The sequence below is a fragment of the Crocodylus siamensis genome, chromosome 13 (genome assembly GCF_052110815.1).
Source record: "Crocodylus siamensis isolate JL-2025a chromosome 13, ASM5211081v1, whole genome shotgun sequence".
NCBI lineage: Eukaryota > Metazoa > Chordata > Crocodylia > Crocodylidae > Crocodylus > Crocodylus siamensis.
In genome coordinates, this window is record NC_143407.1 from 8,645,176 (window position 1) to 8,664,911 (window position 19,736).

Sequence of the window (19,736 nt, forward strand, 5' to 3'; positions counted from 1 at the left end):
TTCATCTATGCTTCTCTGGCTTTCAGGGATGTTGCTCTCTATTTGTTTCTCTCCAGTACTTAGATGCTGAGCTCACCAGTTTACCAAACTTCTGGACTGTGCATTTTGGCTTGATCTTGCTTGGCTTTCCCAAAATAAAGGAGGCTCATGTAGGTACAAGGAAGAAATCTTAGCACCAAATAGTGCCTCACTTTTCCTCAAATGATGCAAATACTGGAAAAAAGATGCCATCAGCCATGTTTATAACTCTTGGAACTAGTGATTCTGGTGCTACAGTGTTGGGATGCCGTCTAAGAAACTGTATAGAAGTGTTCCTATTTTTATACAAAATTGACACCGTTGAGTACTGCTGTCTAAGTTCAACACAGTATCATATCTGCCAGACATGAATCGAGACCAAGACTAGAAAAACATCAGTGTAATAACCAGACCCATGATTCATATGTTGCTCCAAGAGTAGATGGTCGGACCTCATATGGCTTGGGGCTGTAGAGGGGACCTGGTGAACTTCGTTTTGCAGTTATATCAATCTTTGCATAGAAGCCTTTTAAACAATTTGGTTGCTAACTATCCTTGCAAAAGACCCTGATCTGTACTTTTCTTGGTTTTCCCTTCGAGGATGCATGTAAAAGGTAACAAGGGGGCAGAAGGGGGAAAGTCTTCCATAGCACTATGAACACCCTGTGATTTTCCTCACAAATCAGGATGAGGCACTGTCCACCTTTTTGGGACAGTTCTTTCCCCAGGCATCTGGGACCGGGATCTTGGGGCAGTGACAGCATGGGGCCAGGGCAGAGCTGGAAGCCACTGCCGGGCCTTGCTGGAGGGCTGCATCATGGAGGACAGGGAGAGGAGGGCTGCAAGCCCCTCAGAGGAGACTTGAGAGGAACTTAGCTTCCCTCCCCCAGCCTGGGGTGTGCAGCCTGCAGGTTGGGGAGGGAAGGGGGAGGACCTGGTGATGACTCCACACTGCCACTTGCAGCAGTTAGGACCAGACCGGGGCCAAGGGAGGCGGGCAGTGCTGTGGCATGAGCATCCTGTGCCAGCCTGCAGCTCACCCCAGGATGCCTGCTCAGTGACAGTAGCCCCCAGCTCCACCGGCTCAGCATGGGGCAGAGTGGTGTAGGGGCAGCGGCCGTGGTGGGAGCCCAGATGAGGTGGGTATAGCTGGGGCTGGTCTCAGTCTCCGTGGAAACTAGCCTCTACCCCTGGATGCAGCTCCCTGCCCAGCCTCGTGCAGGTACTGGCCCTGGACGCAGCACCCGCACCGGGGCTTCCTCCGCTGCCCCCACATCACCCTGCCCCGTGCCGAGCCGGCAGAGCTGGGGGCTGCGACCACCATGTGGGCATCCTGCAGGATGGCGTGGGACAGGGGTGCAGAGGGAGGATCAGTGAGAGTGCTGTTGGCCTCTTCTGCGGTGTGATGGATGGGCAGTTCTTTGGAAGAGCAAATAGGGGGCTATGAAAACGAGTCTTTTTGTATTACATTTCTCAAAGGCAAGGTGCTGCTTCCAGAACAATACCATCTCCTCTCCAATCAGGTACTAATAAGTATCTTGTGTGCACAATGCATCTGTCTTGGTAAGCTTCATCTTGAACGAGTTCAGTGCTTGGATTTTGTATGGACATGGTAAGAGTCCATTATGAGTTCTCAGTTTTTCCCAAGTCTGCTGCAAATGCTCTGTTTGTTGATTTAGGTCTCGTGCCTCTGGAGTCAAATAGCTCTGCAACCTGTTATCCCTATAATCCAGTGGCAGCGAATTAGGATCTTCCTTTGTGACAGCCCCCTTACTGAGCTGGTGTCTAGCCAGAGCAGTGAGTTTGATTGATTGACATCATTAATGAAGAGGTTTAATGCAGAGGGGACAGGAAGGGGGGGGAGGGGTCCACTTTTTTTCTTTTCTTTTCTTTTTTGTTTCAGCAAAAGCAACTGTTGTGCAGTGAGCAGACAATAAAAATGGACACTTGCCTTTCAGGAGCAGGCAGACATGTACAGCTGCATTATTTTTACCCCATACCTCGTTCTGGAGCCTGCTGTGTGGAACAGCTGCTGTAGACATGCAGCTGAAGAGTTGCAGCAATTTTCCTGAGTGCTTTCCTTTCTTCCCCTGCTACCTTTCCATTAGCTTTAATTGCTGAGACCTGGCAAATGTGTTGCCAGCTTCTTGCTTTCTGGAAGCATGAGCAGAACTGTCCTGGGGGTGGTTAAGCTAGAAAGATACCTTGATGCATCTTCTCTTTTTTTCTTAGCGGTTTTTAGTTTCACTGTTCAGTACCCGCTGAATCCTGCACGTCTCCCATACCAAATTGGTCATCCTGTATATGCAGAGATCACGGCATGGTTCTCCTTGGGCTTCACCTCCCTGAAAGCAGATGACATTTGAGAGTATCAGAGCCATTGCAATTACAACCCCTTGGTCACTGCTTTGCTTTCTTTGAAAGCAAGGTTGCCCTGCTCAGCAGCTATATTGTTCTGAGCCTTTTTCCTCGAGCTGCATTACTGTACCTGTCTGACCAATTTTGGAGGGGAAGGGTTGGTCGCAGCAGTTTTAGGACATTGTAGGCCAGGACCCGAGAGAAGATTTGAATCCCTGCTGTACCACAGGCTACATGCATGTGATCTTGCACAGGTCACTAACCTCTGCCTTTAGCTCCTTATCTGTAAGTGAGGGCCGGCATCACCTCCTTCTCTCATAGTGGTGTTGAGGATAAATATATTAAAGCTTCTGGGGCTGTCCGATAACCGTATAGCTCTTATCACCTCAGATAGCTACCTGTTTCTTTTACGGGATTTGGGATTGGAATTTATTTCTAATCTCCTGGTGGGGTTTGCGGGGAAATGTGCTCTCTGAGCCAGCCTGCGCTTTGGTTGGATGCAACGGGTGGGTGGCATAGGCCAAAAAATAAAAAGGAGGGGAGGAGAGCGGCTAACCAAGTGTTCATTGATCTGTATCTGTGAGCGCTTTGCAATGGTTTGCGCAGTCTGGACATCATCTCTGACAGGACGTTGTATTCTCCACCTCAACTCTGTCTTAGAAAGAGGTTTCTGGCCTGGGAACAAAGGGCTTTGTATTGCCGCTGTGATTTTTGCCTTAAGTGTGTGTGCCCGCAGAAGTTAACGTGCCGTCTTACATTTACTTAATTCCCAGCAACCTCCACCCGACCGTTTCTTCCCCTGTACTTGTGCTTGACATCTGCCACCTTATGTGTTGAAATAACAGAAGTATCGGGGGTTACCAGTGAGTGAGGAATGGCTTCCCAGGCAGAAACTCAAGCCCACTGCACTGCAGTTTCCCATCTCACAGCAGCTTTGGCTGCTGGCATTGGAGGAGAGACGTGTGGTGCCTTTTGGTTTACAGCAGTTTCAGGCAGGGTTTCTCTCTCCAGGCTGGAGGAGATAAGTGGTCTCTGCACAATCAATCAGCCTGATGCAGGAGGGAGGTTTGCGCTGGACAGGGAATTATTTGGGGCCGTGTGAGTTAACTCTGCAGTTAGCTCAAGCCATGAGCATGAAACGTGCACAGCATTTTACTGGGCAAAAAAGGGAGGCTCATTAGCAATCTGCATGTGGCTAATCAGTTTTAATCCTAGTAATGCTGAATGCTGGCTATACTTCCTGCAACCGAGAGAACTAATGGCTAACTTTATTTAGTCCTTGCTGCTCATATATCTTAGCTAATGTGCTGTTCTGTCCTTCCTTCAGTGGTGTAACAATTCCACTATCTGAAATTTGGCCCTTCTCCTTGCACCCCTTGCCTGTGAATTGTGTTTATAAGGTGGGCTGTAGTAAAGACCTAAGAGTAAACTTGTGTCTTTTCTCTCCAGCCTTCTGCTAATGCCGGTTTTTCATGTCCACACATGCAGAACCCAGTCGTATTAGAACACCAATCCGTACCCATGCCTATATCAAGTAGGAAACGCTTTCTTTAGCATCAGACGTGCTCTTGGCATTTAATTAACAATTGCTGTTGTGTGTGCCATTACAAAAGGACTCTTGTACTGTAGTTGGATCTTTTGAAACCCTGATGGGCTCAGCTCCCTTGCTTTTGCATTGTGAAAGCTTTTTTTGTTATTTGGGAAAGACATCTCCAAGGGGAAGTGAATTATTTGTTTCTGATTAGTGAAAATACCCATCTATTTCTGATGATTCTTTTTACCTACTTTTTCCCAGAGTGCAGCATTTTCTGGATCAGACTTGTTATGGGAAATTGCAGCTCCACCCTATGATTTTAAGGCTTGGAGAGGGAAGGAGCATGGAGCTGATGAGATTTAGGATTTTGAACCTTTCCACCTACTCCTGAGAAGTTGTGATCAGACTCCTCTTATGGTTGTGACTCCTGGGAGCTAAGTCACTCTTCTGCTTTCTTTGAAACACAAAGGAATAAATAATTCGAGTGGATCTTGCACTGTGTTGTCTAACACTGTAGAATCTAATGTTTGATCTTTGGGATTCTCCTCTCACCACCACTTGTCTTGTATTAAAAATCCAGTATGCCTGCTTCTCCCACCCCCTATTTTACCGGGCACCTCAGCAGAAGTGAAATTGGTATGTTACTGTTTTTCCCTGGAAGAGATGGAAAGAAGACTGAGGGAATATTCAACACTGCATATGAACAGGCTCAAAGAAAAGATCCAGGGTTGCTTCAGTCCCTCTCATCAAGTCCCTGTCTGTAGGTAGACATGCTTGGGTTAGAGCAGCAGGAAATCTCTCCACCTCCCTCCTTAGATATTAATTCTGAGCAAACCACAAATCACTTTAAACTGTCAAAGCAAACCTGTAACATCATTTTTTTGAAAACCAAGCTGTGTTAATCCATCTAGTAAATAGAAGCGGGTAATTTCCACTTCACAGCTATAAAGCTTCCCCCCCTCCCTTCTCCTCTCCCTCAGCAGCTCCTGTTGTGGAGCCTGATCATTTCTTGCATGATAGATGGAAAATCTGGGAGGGGTGAGAGGATGGAGGGAGGGGAGGGACAGGCAGTGTGCGAGCAAGAGACGGGACTGTGAGTGGAGCAGCAAGCGTGGAGCTCGCTGGCATCAGACAAAGCACTCTGCTGCAGCTCTCTGCAAGGACGCATGATCACTTGGTAAAAGGCCACAGCTGCCGGGCTGCTTCCAGACCTGGAATTGGATAGATGGTGGGGAAGGATGGAGTCCACAGATCTTGCTGCATGAATTCCAGGGTTAGATGCTGTCCCTCTGCACAGGCTGCGATACAGAAGGGAGACGGGAGCCTTTGGTGAGCTCTGCCTCTTGGGCGCTGCAGCATGCAGTAGAAAGACTGGCTGGCACTGTACATCTCACCGATGACCACAGCTTGCTTGGAAGAGGAGCACTCCCGTGGACCAGTGCAGCAGGATCCCTGACCCTGAGGTTTTTCAAATAACAGTGAGCTCTGCATTGTGCAGCCATTGCAGTGGGGTGGGAGTGGGAAGGATGGCTTAGACTGTGCACAGTTGCATCAGTTGACCAAAAGGCTCAAAGAAAACACCTGTGATTTCCTGGTCATCTTTATTTTGAGTAATGCCCTTGAGAGACAGCTGCACCAGGAAGCCTGAGGAATCCTGCATGTTTTGCATACCAAATCCTCCAAGCCAGATGCAAAGGAAGTCTCTGAACTTTTCTTGCTATCTCTAACACCTGAAGTCTTGATAAAGGAAAGTAACAAGTTTGCTAGACTCTCTTCCCAGGGGTTGAGGAAGGGGAGAGCCAGTCCATGGGCTCCTGGAGGGTGTTCTGAAAAACATCTTGTTTATCAAAGGCTGTAAAGAGTTGCCAGGGCATGTCTCGGACTTGAGCTGCTGCAGGAAGAAGGGAGTGTGTGGGTATATGCTTTGAAGCACCCCCCTCTCCCCCCTTTCTTCTCTCTTTTTTTTTTTTTTTTTGTTGTGGCTTGGTTTTGGAGCAAGGGACTGAAATGCCTCCTTCCCCAGAGCTGCTTTCCCTTTGACCGAGGGGCTCAGACAGCCGGATCTGTGCTCAGATGCAGAAAATGAAGGAAGGGCAAATCCGAGCCTGTGCCAAACACCTGGCAGGACTGAACACAGTGGGTGAAAAATGTGCTGATTCCTCTTTATCTTTTGCTCCCATCCAGCGCTGCCGTGTAGTTAGCTGCTCCAGGCTAGATGCGGAATCTGGTTCCCAGCCCAGTGCAGTCAGAGCAGCCTGCCGGGATGTCATGCCTCTGGACAGGTGGTAAAATGATGATGCCAGGACTCGTAAACTCAGGCTCCCTGTCATTCATGCCTCTGCTCCTCCTAACACAATAACGGCAAGAAACCCCTTACCATGGTTTGCCTCTTTCAGGACTGCTTGGGGAAAAAAAGTATAAACCCTTCCTTTCTTCTGCTGCCGTTTGTGTGCTTTCTTTCTGTCTTGCATGTCTTCCTGTGGACAACTGTTTTCTAGTCTGGCTGCTACTGCTGCTGCTTTTCTGCAAGTCCATCGTGTCTGTCTGCGTCTCTCTCAGCTGCATGAGGATGTATTTTCTCCCTTGCTGCTTTGTGCCTCCAGTGTTAATGGCCCTTCTCACTGGCCTGCTGTACAGGGTAGTGCATCTGAAGTTGCATGGACGAGGGGACCCGCGCAGCTGCGTGCGTTTGTGAGCAGCTCCTCTCTGTGCTCCCGCACCTGCGGTTCTGACATGGAATGCCTTGGTCGAAAGTTTTCCTGCCCCCTCAGATGAGTCGAGGAGTGGATTAGCATCCGTGTGGGGGTTGGGCTTCGCTCCTGTGTCTGGCAAGGAACACGCTTAAGTCCCAAAAGCAATGCATGTGATGCCATGGTCCCGGGAACTTCCTCTGGCAGAGGGTGTGTCTGAGTATCGCTGGGAAACCGATTAAAGCCTCAGCCTGTGGACCGTGCCAGAAGCTCCATGGTCTTGTGCGTACAAGAGGATTGTCTGCCAGCTGATTGATTGTACTGTGGTCATAGTTTGGCTTCCTTATAGTAATGACTATGATGTGGCAATGCCATCTGTCTTCCTCAGAGTGCCGCTGCTACCGCCTTAATGGTTTTAACTTTTTCAAGCGTCTGCCGATTCCTCTCTCGTCAGGTTCGCGGATGTTGGAGCAGAGCGTTGGGGAGTGGCTGGAGTCCATCGGCCTGCAGCAGTACGAGAGTAAGCTCCTTCTGAATGGCTTTGATGATGTCCGCTTCCTGGTGAGTAGCAACGTGGGGCTTTGGCCAGTGTTTTCCTTCCTGTCCGTAAATCTGACTTGTTCAGGCTTTGTGAGGTTTGCAGATCAGGCCTCGGTTCTTCGGCAAGTTCCCCTCGCTTCTGGGGCACGTCATTGAAATAGGCTGGTGACTGTGCAGTAACTTAGATTAGCTAAGGAAGTGAGATGGCTTGTACTGGATTATTCCTTCTCATAGGTAATTTAGTTGTTACCATTTCCCTTCTGAATAACTTGATAAAAAATCCAATTTGCTGTACACTGCCCTTTAAATTTTTAATACTCAGTTTGCTTCAGAAATGTGAATTGAAAATGACTAACCTATTACAGAAAGTGTTGGGAGCCTGGAGGTTTTCATAGCCAGGTAAAAGGTCAGTGGAGTCTCTTGATATCTGGAAAGGTATGGGAATTGGTCTTGCTTTGTTGGTTCGGCTGGATGTTAAAACAGCCAGCCATAACTGTTAATAGTGCCGATGAGTCACGTTGGCCTTGTTGGGCTTCGGAGCCAATGTCCTAACAAATTGAACGGGGCAACTCGTGTCTTTGAGGTATTGTTTCCTGCTACCTACAGAAAGGGCCTCATATGAGGACCATAGGGATGTGTTTCATCTGTGGATGGCTTTCTTTGTTGCCATGAGCTGGAAACATTTTTGCTATAAAGAGCTCCTAGGTTTCAGAGCATGACCAAGAAGTGCCTTGCAGGCCAAACTCTGCATCAGCCGCCGTTGCACAGTGCACCAGCACTGGTGTTGTGCAGCACCGGTAACATGTGCTATGCAAACGAGCTCAGCTTTTAGTCTCAAGGCTCCAGTGGGTGCAGAATAGAATAATACAGTACAGCGGGCTGTGCTCTTTCTAAGTGAAATGCTTGCAGGGAAGGGAAGGTTTAGAGGTAGGGGACTCTGGATATTTTTAATGCTCTGTCTGTACTCTACCAGACATGCCCATCTCTGGCAACTAGCTGCAGATGATCATGGTTTGATTTAGTCTACGCTTGCAGCTAAGTCGCATCACCTGCACTCATCAGCAATAGGCGATTTTCAGTACTGCAGGTGAGTTCATAGAAGAAAGTGTCCTGACTGTAAGGGACCAAAAGCTGCTTATCCAGAAGCTCTACAAGAAATGCAGGTTCCTCCATCTAGAAAGATGATCTGTGCATTCATGCCTTTCCCACATTGCTAGTATCTCATCAGGCCCCATGCAGTATATTAAATTTTGGGACCATGACTTCCAGCTTCATCCAAGCAGATGCTAAGATTCTCAGCTGATGAAGGGTGCTTAAGAGCCTCTGCTGAGTAGTCTCCTTGCTTGGTAACTTGGGGAGGCCAGGAGTCACATTCCTGGGCCTCATGCAGTTCTGAGCTGGAAATCTGAATCGGGGAGGGCGATCTCTCCCTCCAGGCACGTAGAATCCACTTGCAGTGAAGTGTAATTAAAGCTAGTCTAAATAAAGCCTTTTGAAATAAAGGCAACAGAATAGCATTAACCAGCCCACACAGTGCCCAGTGGATTTCCCAGTGAAAACATTATTGTGAATGATAACAGGGAAGCTTGTGCTAAGGATGCACTTAAAGTAGGCAACCCCCAGTCCCCAGTGGCCACTTTAAAATATCCTTCAAGTTTGCATTGGTTTTGTTTAGGCGTTTAAAGATTAACATCTAGCAGGCAACCAATCTTTGCTGGTGGTTATGGTGGACTCTTAAAGGTGACTGCAGAAAGAGGTCTCTCTTGGGTCTTTCTTGCTACTGCTTTTTATGGTTTAGGGAAATGCTGTCAAATAGGTTTCCAAAACAAGTGTTTTTGCTCCTGTGTGCGTCATTGCTTGGGAATATGCAGTCTTGGCTTCTCTGCCTTTGCAGGTAGACTGAAAATTAGGGCCAGATACCAATCTTTTTAAGCTGTTGGAAGCCAGATTGCTTTCTCAGAGCACGTTCAGAGGGTTGAGGATGAGTCGGTCCATTCCAGTGGCTTTTGTTAACTCTAGTTAATCTGAATGACCATGTTTTAATAACCAGCATTAAACAGACCTTGATGTGACTTCCCTGCCTCCTTCCTGGGTAGGCAGGAACTGCAGCTCAGGCCTGTCTACCATACCCCTGTCTTGTTCCAGTTCATTGCAAATCAACCGAGTTGAAACCACAGTTTTTTGGTTTTCATTTGTTTTTATTTTAATATAGCAGAAAACTGTTGATCTGGGTTTAAGTGAAATAAAGGGCACAGCACAACTTTCTGTTTTGCAGTTTTGCTTTTTAAAACCAGGGCTACCGTGTAGTGATTATGGCCACGTTCAAGTTTGGGGTCTAGCCTTAAATGTGCACCAGTAACAGATAGAAGGGAACACCGGTGTTAATGCCAAGCACCCGGCTGTAGCTGGGAACTTCCCCCACTGAGATGGAATACGCTTAGAGCCTTTTAGTGTGCTCTCTGTTTGATTAAGAAGGGCAGTTGGCTGCTGGAAAGGAGGCTCCAATGGAGTAGTGTAGGGTCTCAGAGACAGCAAGTTCGAGCAATGCTTTTGCAAATGGAGGATGTCTAAAATGGTCCCCACTGTTAAGGTAGAGAGTCAGTGTAATGTAGTGCTGTTTCGCTGACAGACAAGTGCTGGCGCTCGTGCAAGTGCGGTGGTGCAGAAAAGTGACGCTCGGCTTCAGTGAGTTTCATGACAGCAGATTCCCAAGTACCACAGTGAGATGGCAAGAAAAAAATGAATCCAGGCTGTGAGTGGAGAAGCTGGGCTGGGATGCAGCAGCTATTCAGCAGTGTGCAGGGTGCTGGGAAACATAGGGAGGAGGGAAGATGCACCTTCCCTGCTGTTCCTGTAGGAAAACAGAGGGACGCGAAACGTTAATTACTTGCCCGAACCGCAGGATGGACGTTCCATTTGTGGCTGTCCAGAGTGCACTTGTGGTCTGGAAAGTGACAGTAACTAGACACTCTTGTAAAGCAGATCTGCTTCCCATGAGCATCCTGCCGCCTCTGACGGACCTTTTTTTCCCCTCCCCCACATTGCCAGAGAATTAGCCCGGCTGCTCCTAGAGAGCTCTGGCTTTGACTGCAGCTCGTGCAACTTCAGCAGCTGCTGACCACTGGTGATGCTCTTCCCATGAACTTCTTCACCCCTCGTTTTTTCCTGCCCGCAGTTTCTCCTTGTCTTAACTCTTTCTTATGTAGGGGTTCCCTGTCTCTCTGCCTTTGTTGGACTCTCTGTGAAGAAGGGTGATCGTTAGTGCTGTTCTGTTCCTTTCCATTCAAAATCCTTGCGTAGCTGGGCTGTGCTCTGTAACTGAAACCCTCCGTCATTTGTTCTCTTCAGCACCCCGGACAGCTCCAGCACGCAGTAGCCCAGCCCGGATGATGTAGTCTAGGACAGAGTGGCTTGAGGAAGCCACGCTTTGTCAACTTTTCAGCAGCCGGAAGCACTAGTAAAGCCACTGAGTTGGCATTAGTGATGCTTTCTAGTGGATAGGCCTGAGTTGGAAGCCACCGGGCTCTATCCAAAGCTTGGGCCTGTATGGGGATCAGGTTAATCAAGCTGCCTTCCCCCCCTGTGCTTCTCAAACTTGTCTTGCCATATTGTCTCCTGGTGTGTTGCGACTGTTTTGACACTCTTATGGTGCAAGTTCTATGCATGGGACTGCTTTTCGTGTGGCTGTGGTCTTAATGCATTGGCTGACTTTGGAGATAGGTATGGGGATTGAACTGAGTCCTGAAGGTGCCCAGTTCAGACCCTCTGATGGCTGTTTCTGATATCTGGTAAAGGAATGGGTGGGCTCTGCTCCCCTTTCATAGCGAACAGGTGTCTCCATCCCTGACCTTTCCCTACTGTTTGGCTCTAGTTGACAACTGTGACACTAGTTTCTCTATAGACAGTACTCCAAGCCTCACCTCAGTCCTCTTCCAGGTACACACAGGGGCAAGCGTTTGCTGCTGCTGTGCCTGTGCTGGATAAATAGAGGTTTTCAGCCCAGCACCTTTCACCTGCGCTGCAGTCCCTCTGATATAATACAAACGGATGGCCTCATTTGGCTTGCCTGTCACTGGGTACCCAAGTGCCCCTGGTAAGAGAATAATTTTATTTTCCTCTTGCTTGTGTTTTTTGCAGCAAGCAAGAAGAAAATAAAATTATTTTGGGGCCTGAAAGCAACAAGAGGGGGATGTCTTTGGACACCCCCCTCTTGTTGCTTTCAGGCCCCAACTTCTCCCAACTGTCTCAGGTCTCTTGATCTGGGGGGGCGGGAGAGGGGAAAGAAAGGCTATAAATTAGAAAGAGACCAAGTGAGTGAGAGAGTACTCAAATTGAAAAGCCACCCAGCTGCTCTTTCCTTTTTGCTGCTTATCCCTTCTTGCCAGTGAGCAGGTCCTGATGTCTGCAACAGGGCTGCCTTTGAACTCTGGTAGGTAAAAGCTGGTGTAAAAAGCACAGTGGGGAAATTCAGGTTTTTTAGTTTTTCTCCACTTCTTGTTTTTCCCCTCTCTTCATTCATCTCATCGTTGTTAGAGCAAAGCTGTTAGTTATAGTACAGATGGGAAGCAAGTTATTTACAAATTAATGTCAAACCCATAATTTAAAAAAAAAAGTCTGATAAATTATTTAAAAGGCTTCTGGTGCTGAAGCCTGCTTAAAGCAGTAGCGTCCCAAAGTGCTTGGATATGTTAGTATTCGTGGTGTCAGGTTGTGCATGTCTTGTCTATTCGGGATGGGCCTTTTTCTTTATTAACAGCCACAGTTTTCTAGCTCTGATGAGGAACGTTTCAGCCTAAATGGTGACTTTTCTGGAATTCTCAGCTTTTAGGAAAGGATTAGTTCCAATTTAGAGCTTTATTATGTTGAGTATTTCAAGGCTTAAAGAACACTGGGTAATGGTTTACAAATTACCAGATGGGCTATGGGGCTAATTAAATTTTAGTATCCAAAATTTTAAAAGTTAGCATCTTCTGAAACTTAAGTGTTCTTGCTGCCTGTGTTAGTTTCTGCACCGCACTATCGGCGGTATATCATGTTGCTACTTTGTTTTCAGTAGGCTGTGAATGCTTCCCTCGATGGCCAAATCCCCCAGGTGGCCCATTTGTGAGCAAATAACAGGCTTTCCTCTCTGTTCAGTAGACAAGAAAGCATCCAAGACGGCTTTGCCAGAACAAACTGTTAGAAAGGTAACCGTAATATCTACGTAGAATAGAAACAGCATCTAGAAGCATCTGGCTAGTTCCATTTCCCTGTGAAGAGTGTTCAGCTTACGGCCATGGTTTAAAGGAGGATTTAAAAAAGATGTAGCAAAACAGTAACCAGGCGGCAGCGCTGGGAAGCAAATCCTGTGCGAGTTCGCTACAACTTAATTTGGCAGCATTATTTCATGTAAGCAAAATTGAAATGTAAAACATGACTGTACCCGGGAGGTAAAGTCAGTTTAATGTATTCCAGAGGAAGGAGAGGAATTTGCAATGAATTCAGTGACTTTTGTATATTCCTGGAATGTCTTCCAACGGTTTGCTAAACTAGTTGGTTAAACAAAAACAATCTTTTTTTTTTTAACTACAGCAACAGCTGTGTTAACAGGCACTTTATTTGCTGGAAAACGCTACTAACCAGCATCCGAGGGACATGGCAGACGCGAAACAGGAAGTACCACTTCCAGGGGTCTTCTGGTTTCGCTCCCAATGACCCGAGTTTTTCTTTGTCACTTTTTCGGCCCATGGCTTGGCAGAGCAGCCTGCATGGGGCTCCCCTCCTTGTCCCCTGGCACTCCGACGCCGGGGACTGCACCAGACGGCGCACATTTGATTAACTGTCATTGTGCCACATGGCTGACTCCAGTTGCACAGTGTGGCTCGTCTAGTTGCATGGAATCAGTTCTGGTCCCTGTTCGTGTTCACCTAACTCTCACAGTGGAGGGAGAAGGCTTATGGAAGGAACACTTGGGTATACAGGAATGAATGTTGTGAACTCAGCATCTATAGACGGTGAGCATGTAGCATGTTCATGCTCCCAGACCACATGTTGAGAACCACTGTGCAACAGCCTGATAGCTGGTAAGTTCGTAGTGCATGTGAGAGTGGTGGGGGCAGAGCGGGTTGCAGAATAGGAGTTTGGTACTGTATTGCTCTTCACATGCAAAGACAGTAGATACAGGGCAGGTTTTCTGCTGGGTTAAATGTGGGGCAGGGAAGAACCAGAACAAAATGCAGAAGCATGTCAATGTAGCTGTTGGAGGCGAGGTAGGTAAACAGCAGATGTTCATTGTCCATGACTGTGAGATTATCTGAGCTGTAAAGTGCTCCAAACGGATGAGCGAGTACAAGTAGAAGCTCATTAAAATCACTTGGGGAAGCTAGAATGAAGGGGATCTAAAAAGGGTACATATACACAGGGGAAGTCTCCAGTGTATTTTCCTGGGCATAGTCTCGTGTTGGAGGGTTGAGTGGACTGGCTCAGCGTTTGAATGGGAGGTCCTCCAGGAAAATTCAAGTCATGCAAAAAGCGGTGTCTGCAGGAGACACCTTTCCCTCTTGGCCGTTGTTGAACCAGAGCTTCTCTGTTAGCACAAGTGTTGGTTATGAGTAAGAGGCGAAGACTCAGAAAACTTAGAGCTGCTGAAGCCCCTGTGGTGTATTCCCAATAGTGGCATCAGCACATGTCTTCGTCACAGTTTATGCAGTAACTGTGTCTTTGCCCAGTATGAATTGGGTCTGGTACTCTTGTTCTGAGCTGTCATTTTATATGGTTACTTTGCTTCTCTTCTCTACCCCAAAGACAGATAAAACTCATTCAAGCGCATTGAATGTAAAAGGAATTGGGGTGAGAGCTGCAGAAATCTCAGAGATTAACATCCAAGCTAATAAACATCATCTGGGAAAGTAGGTGGGTTTTGGAGGCAGGGCTGCACTGGTCTGGGGAGTTTCTAAGAATAGCAATATCACTTCTCTGGCAAGTCTTGAGCTCTATTAGGTGACCCCCAGTCGGCTCCTTCCTGGCCCAGAGGTCACTTCAGCCTTGTAACGGCTTTGTGAACATTTGTCTCCAGCAGTGCAGAGAAGAATTGATTCAAGTTGAAAGGAGGTGGCAGCTTAGTCTGAGAGTAACAGCCTGCTCCCCTGCCAGGTTTGCTCATGCCACTTAAGAAGCAAAGGAAGACGCTTTGGGGATCTGTATTTGCTCCTGCTTTGTTGCAAAGTGACAGAGTTTGAGAGAGAAACCGTAATGGGAGCCATGAAGCTTTTATAGGTTTTCTAATAAAAAGCGAAGATGGGAACCTGTTTTAGTGCAAATCTGCACTGTATGGAAGTGAAGGGGATCTCAGCTTCGCCAGGGCATGGGAAGGCTCTGCTGACAACCTGCTTCCATCATCAGGAGGCCGTTTGGTTTGTGCTGCTGCTTAGGCCCCTTTTGCAGAGAGTGAAATGCCTGTACTGAATGGGATTGTAATGAATGAGTCACCTGAACCCTATCGGAGCAGTCTAGAAAGCAGCGGCCTTTCTAACTTCCTCTGTGTTTGTTCTGCTCGTGCACTAAAGCGATCTCTCCCTGTCAAGTCTCCCTTCTCGCTGGTGCTGCGGTTCCTTTTTCCTTATTAGGGAACACGTCACATGTAGCCAAGTAGGTTCGCACAGGATGTAAAAGGAAAGCTAATGTTTGTGCCTGTCTTTGCTTTGGGGACTTAAGAGAGCCTGTGGGTGCTGAAGATTGTAGGAGATTCTCACGCGTGCTCTGAGGAGGAAATGGAGAGACCCAAACATGTTAATGATGTTGGCATAGCTCCCTCCGATGGTGGATTTATTTGTTTTAAGGCATGCTGACCTGTATTCAGTGTTGCCGCTACATATGAAGGGTTTCTAGCGTTGGGCCTACTGATGGGTCACGTTTGTCTCGAAACCAAGGAGAGAGACTTTTTAAGGTCAGTGCGTCTCTGACGTACAATTCCAGTGTAAATCGTTCCATAGATAGTCCCCTGCTTCTTGAGGCCGAATATTGCAGCATTTTGCAAGTGTGAGAGAACCTGCAAGTCATACTGAGAAGTTTTACGGTGAAATGCAGAAGATAAACTGTAACTACTTTGGCTAATGTAAGATGGTATTTGCAAAAATGAGAGCCAAAAGTTTCTTCGGTTAGTTTAACAACGTGGTACTTCTGTCCAGCTCTCAGTATCTTTCTTGGGCCACTTTTTTGCTAGGAATAGGCTCGGACAGACAATTGTACTTATCTGGCCATAGAAAGGCAATGGAGAAGGGGCTGCAGTGCCTATTGGGCTTAGCTTTCTATAAATGTGAGTAGACTCTCGTTACTGCATTACAGTCATGAAACTGAAGCACAATTAAGAGTGTCCAGAGAAAATCCAATAACCCAGAGTGGTGCTGGACGGGTCGTACTCGACCTGGCGGGATGTGAATAGTGGGGTCCCCCAGGGCTCAGTCCTGGGGCCTACACTGTTCAACATCTTCATCAGCGACTTGGATGAGGGGGTGGAAAACATGCTGTCCCAGTTTGCCGATGACACCAAGATGTGGGGACAGGTAGGCATGCTCGAAGGGAGAGAGAGGCTGCAATTAGATTTAAACAGACTACAGAAGTGGACAGATGGTAACAGGATGGGGTTCAACGTAGATGAATTCATGGTGCTGCACGTAGGGAGAAGGAATCCACAGCATGCATCCAAGCTGGGGAGCTCCCCCCTTGTGAGCACAGAGACAGAGAGGGATCTTGGAGTTATCGACTCCAAGATGAACGTGAGCTGCCAATGCCAGACTCCAGCCAACACAGCCAACTGCACCTCGTCCTGCATCCACAGGTGCATCTCAAGCCGATCCGGAGAGGTGATCCTTCCCCTCTACACGACATTGGTCAGGCCACAATTGGAGTACTGCGTCCAGTCCTGGGCGCCACACTTTAAGAAGGAGGTGGCCTGCCTTGAGAGGGTTGAGAGGAGGGCCACCTGCTTGGTTGGAGGGCAACAGGGCAGGCCCTATGAGGAGAGACTGAGGGAACTGAACCTGTCCAGCCTCAGCACGAGGCGGCTGAGCGGGGATTTGGTGGCTGCCTACAAACTTGTTAGGGGAGATCAGCAGCAAATAAGAAGGGCCCTATTCCCCCCAGCAGCACCTGGGGTGACAAGGAACAGTGGCCAGAAGCTGCTGGAGAATAGGTTCAGGTTAGAGATTAAGAGGCACTATTTCACTGTTAGGGTGGCTAGGATCTGGAACCAACTTCCTAGGGACGTGGTCCGTGGTCCTTGCTCCTACCTTGGGTAAATTCGAAAAGCAGTTGGACAAACACCTGTCTGGGGTCATGTGATCCCAGCGTGCGCTCCTGCCAGCGGTGAGGGGTCAGACTAGATGATCTGTTCAGGTCCCTTCTGACCCCAAACTACTATGAAACCATGAATCCCACTTCCTAGGGAGTATTGTCACAGCAGCTCCATCTCAAAACGCCTGCAACAATGCTGTGAAAGATAAATGTTCTCTGGTCCTTGGTTGCATCACTCTTCAGCATGAGTCACTTAGTCCTTGGGGAAAGCTTCTCCACCAGCTCTCCCTAACTGCTCTGGATGACCTTCGTTGCTTGTATATCTGACCTGGAGCAGCTGAGCTGATGCTGAAGTTACCCTTTTAAGGCAGGGCTTTGATTTGTGGAGCAGCTTGCTTTCCTAGGAAAGGGTTATTTGAAAAATCAAGTATGGATGGGTAGATGCCTGTCAAAGATTCTGCTTCCCTCACTTCTAGTCCCCTGGAATTCCCTCTCGGAAGAGAGAGCTGGGGTTATCATTTGTGTGATGGGCAAACCCAAGCACGCTGAAACTGCTGGCCAGGCTGAAGTTGCTCCTGTATTGTGCTCGCCATGCCCAAGCTAATGCAACTTTGCAGGCGGAATGAGCCATGAGGCGCAGCCACGTGCCAGATGTTCTTCTTGCAGTTTTCCTGAGCCAAGTCCATGCTCGTGTCCGAGAGACCACACACCCCTTTGCTTTCCAAGTGGAGGACCCCAACTGCTGCATGAATTCAGGCAAGCCATTGCCTCATCCCAAACTTGGGGAGGCAGGAAATGGGCCCAGTAATAATCCCAGGGTTCGGGGAATGACCACAGTAAATCTCTCTGTTAAATACTGTGCTGGATCACAAGAGCCAGGTGGCCATTTTTGAGCAAGAATTATGGAAGCTGTAATAGGAACTAAATGAATCTTGGACAGAAGCTAATCACAGGACTTGGGAAGGACTCTGATATAAAGCTGCTTGTGGGGATCATGATTAGTCATATCCTGTACGTTTGTTTCTTTTACTACTAAAGGCATTTTCCTTCCCCTTGAGGCATTCAGCATTCACCACTACCCAAATTCAGCTAACCATCCCAGCCAGGGGACTGATCCTATGTTCTTGGGCTGTTAGGTAAGTGTTGCAGGTGAATTTTTCTGTGCAGACATATTGCCGTTTCAGAAAAGAAGTTGAATGAAGAGAACTGGGAGCTTCTCTTACCGTTTCTGGCTCTCTCTCTTCCACTCAAGCCTGAGTTCTTGCAGAACACGTGGCGAGCAACTGCCAGCGATTCAGTGAGAACACGTCAAACATATCTGCTCTCAACATGTACTGCCCAGGGCTCATCTGATTTCATTTTTTAATTGGAAGGAAGTGGTGGAAATTTGAGGCCATTAAAGAATGAGGTGTTTGCAAATAATTTAGAGTTCCGACATTAATTTGACTAAATGTAATTTTTTGTGTCGAGTCAGATTAGCCTGCAGTGATCTTCATTACAGAGGCGTCTTCCTTTCTTTTCCTTCTCTCTCCTGTATATGTGAGCAGAATGTAGAACTGAGGGGCTGGCTTTGCGTGTGAGCGAAGCAGAGCTGAAATGCTGGCCTTTCAAATGTCTGCTGGGCTTTTTTTTTGCTTTGAAATTTAGGATCCCAGAGTCTAAGGCAGCACTTCAGCCACCAGCAGAAAGTGGGAGAAATAGGGTGAAGCAAAATTGGTCCATAGAGCCAGCTCTCCTCTGCTCGGTGAATGGGTGTGCATGGGTGCTAGAAGACAGCTGTACAATCCTTTCACTTCCACCTGACATATGCATGCATCGTTCTGGGAGAGTGGACGTCCCCAGGCATCCCAAATCTGTGAATCCCAGGTCTCTTGCGTGCTCTGAACTCCCAAGCTCAGATACCAACGCGCAGGGCAGCAGCTAGCCCTTTAGCATGCTCTGAGAGGCTGTGCCCCAGAACTGGGCCTGCATTTGTTATGGAGCTTGTCACTCCGTAGGAGCCAGCTGGGAAAGACATGCGTTTTATTTATTCATTCTAAGAGGCACTGAGTGATGATCAGCTAGAGTCCGTGTGGTTACGGTCGTGCTGTTTTTGACACATGGTAATGCCTCTGCCCCCTGGGCAATTTACCCTACTTGCAGCCACTGAAATGGTCTTAGTGGTAAAGACCCCCGGTGTAGACCTGAGTAAAACCTCTCTTATCAGTGATTGGATGAGTGCACGCAATGGCCCTGTCGAGCAGGATCAAGCTCCATTGAAGCAAAGGTTTGTGATGAGACAAAGCCCTAGTGTAGATGAGACTTCAGCTGAGTGAAGTTGGGCCTGGACAGAGCAAGCAGTATGTTAGTGTTAAGGGAAAGAGAAGATCAGCACCCTGTGTGCAAGGTAGTTTTTTGCCAGTCCAGTGTAGAATCTGGGGTAAAATTTTGCTGCAGTTTGTTCTCCACATGCACTTTGGGGAAGCTCTGTAGTAAAGGCAATGTATTATTTGTGGCGTATCTGTCTGTGCTCGATCCCGGCATCGTTGGCATTGACATCAATATACCAAACTTCTGTCCACCCCCTCCATCTTTACCTTGGTCTTTTCAAGATTTGATTGTATACCGTGAAACTTCCTGGCCTGAAATGGCTTTCAGTTAACTCGTCTTGGAAACCATTTCCAATAATGACTCTGTTCATTGTGGATGGAGCAAAACCTTTTCCTTGAGTGGATGACAGCTGTTATTGAGGTGAGGCGGCAGTCTAGCCATGAACGGTTTTTAATCACTGTTTTTAAAACCTTTTTGTCTGGATGAGGCTGGCTGGCAGAGTTGTTACTTGAAAAGATTTTCATTCATTTTGCAGCGTAGATAGGGTCACAGAGTTTATTAGCCAGGTGACGTGGCATTATCTGTTGCTCACCACCGGCACTAATGTGGCGGCTGGAAGTTTTCTGAGGCATCGCAGTGTAACGTGCTCTCTGCCGGGTACAGAACGAGGCCTCCAGAATTGAGGGAGAGGAACTCGGTCTCCTGTATGATTTTGATGGCTCGGGTGAATCCTCGTTAAGGTGAGTGGAATCAAATCCCGCCTTGACATTGTCTGGTACTTAGCAAGTGTCTGAACGAGTCTGGGTTCGCTCTGTAAAATGGGATCTTTTTGACAGCTCATGAGCAGGCTCAGAGAATCGAGACTCTGGCTTTTATCCCAGATGACACATTGGGTCCCCTGAGGTGAGTGGTGGTGCACTGGCTCGGCCGTGGCCGATTGTGGAGGGTCCTGGCAGGTTCCACGCCCTTCTACCAAAACCCATGCGTTTCATTTGTATTGCCGGGGATCCATGACA

General features: G+C 47.8%; 1 protein-coding gene across 7 annotated transcripts in view; it reads left to right on the top strand.

Annotated features, from left to right (window-relative positions):
* The window catches only part of ANKS1A (ankyrin repeat and sterile alpha motif domain containing 1A), a 155,025-nt gene that overhangs the window by 102,597 nt on the left and 32,692 nt on the right, over positions 1–19,736 (top strand). For all 7 annotated transcript variants that reach the window (XR_016438972.1, XR_016438973.1, XM_090026110.1 and 4 more), the window contains one exon: positions 7,055–7,161. Coding sequence is in view for 5 of the 7 variants with exons in the window: in XM_090026110.1 (XP_089882236.1) it covers positions 7,055–7,161 (107 nt within the window). In the remaining 2 variants the exon portion in view is untranslated. The remainder of the gene's footprint in view (positions 1–7,054; positions 7,162–19,736) is intronic.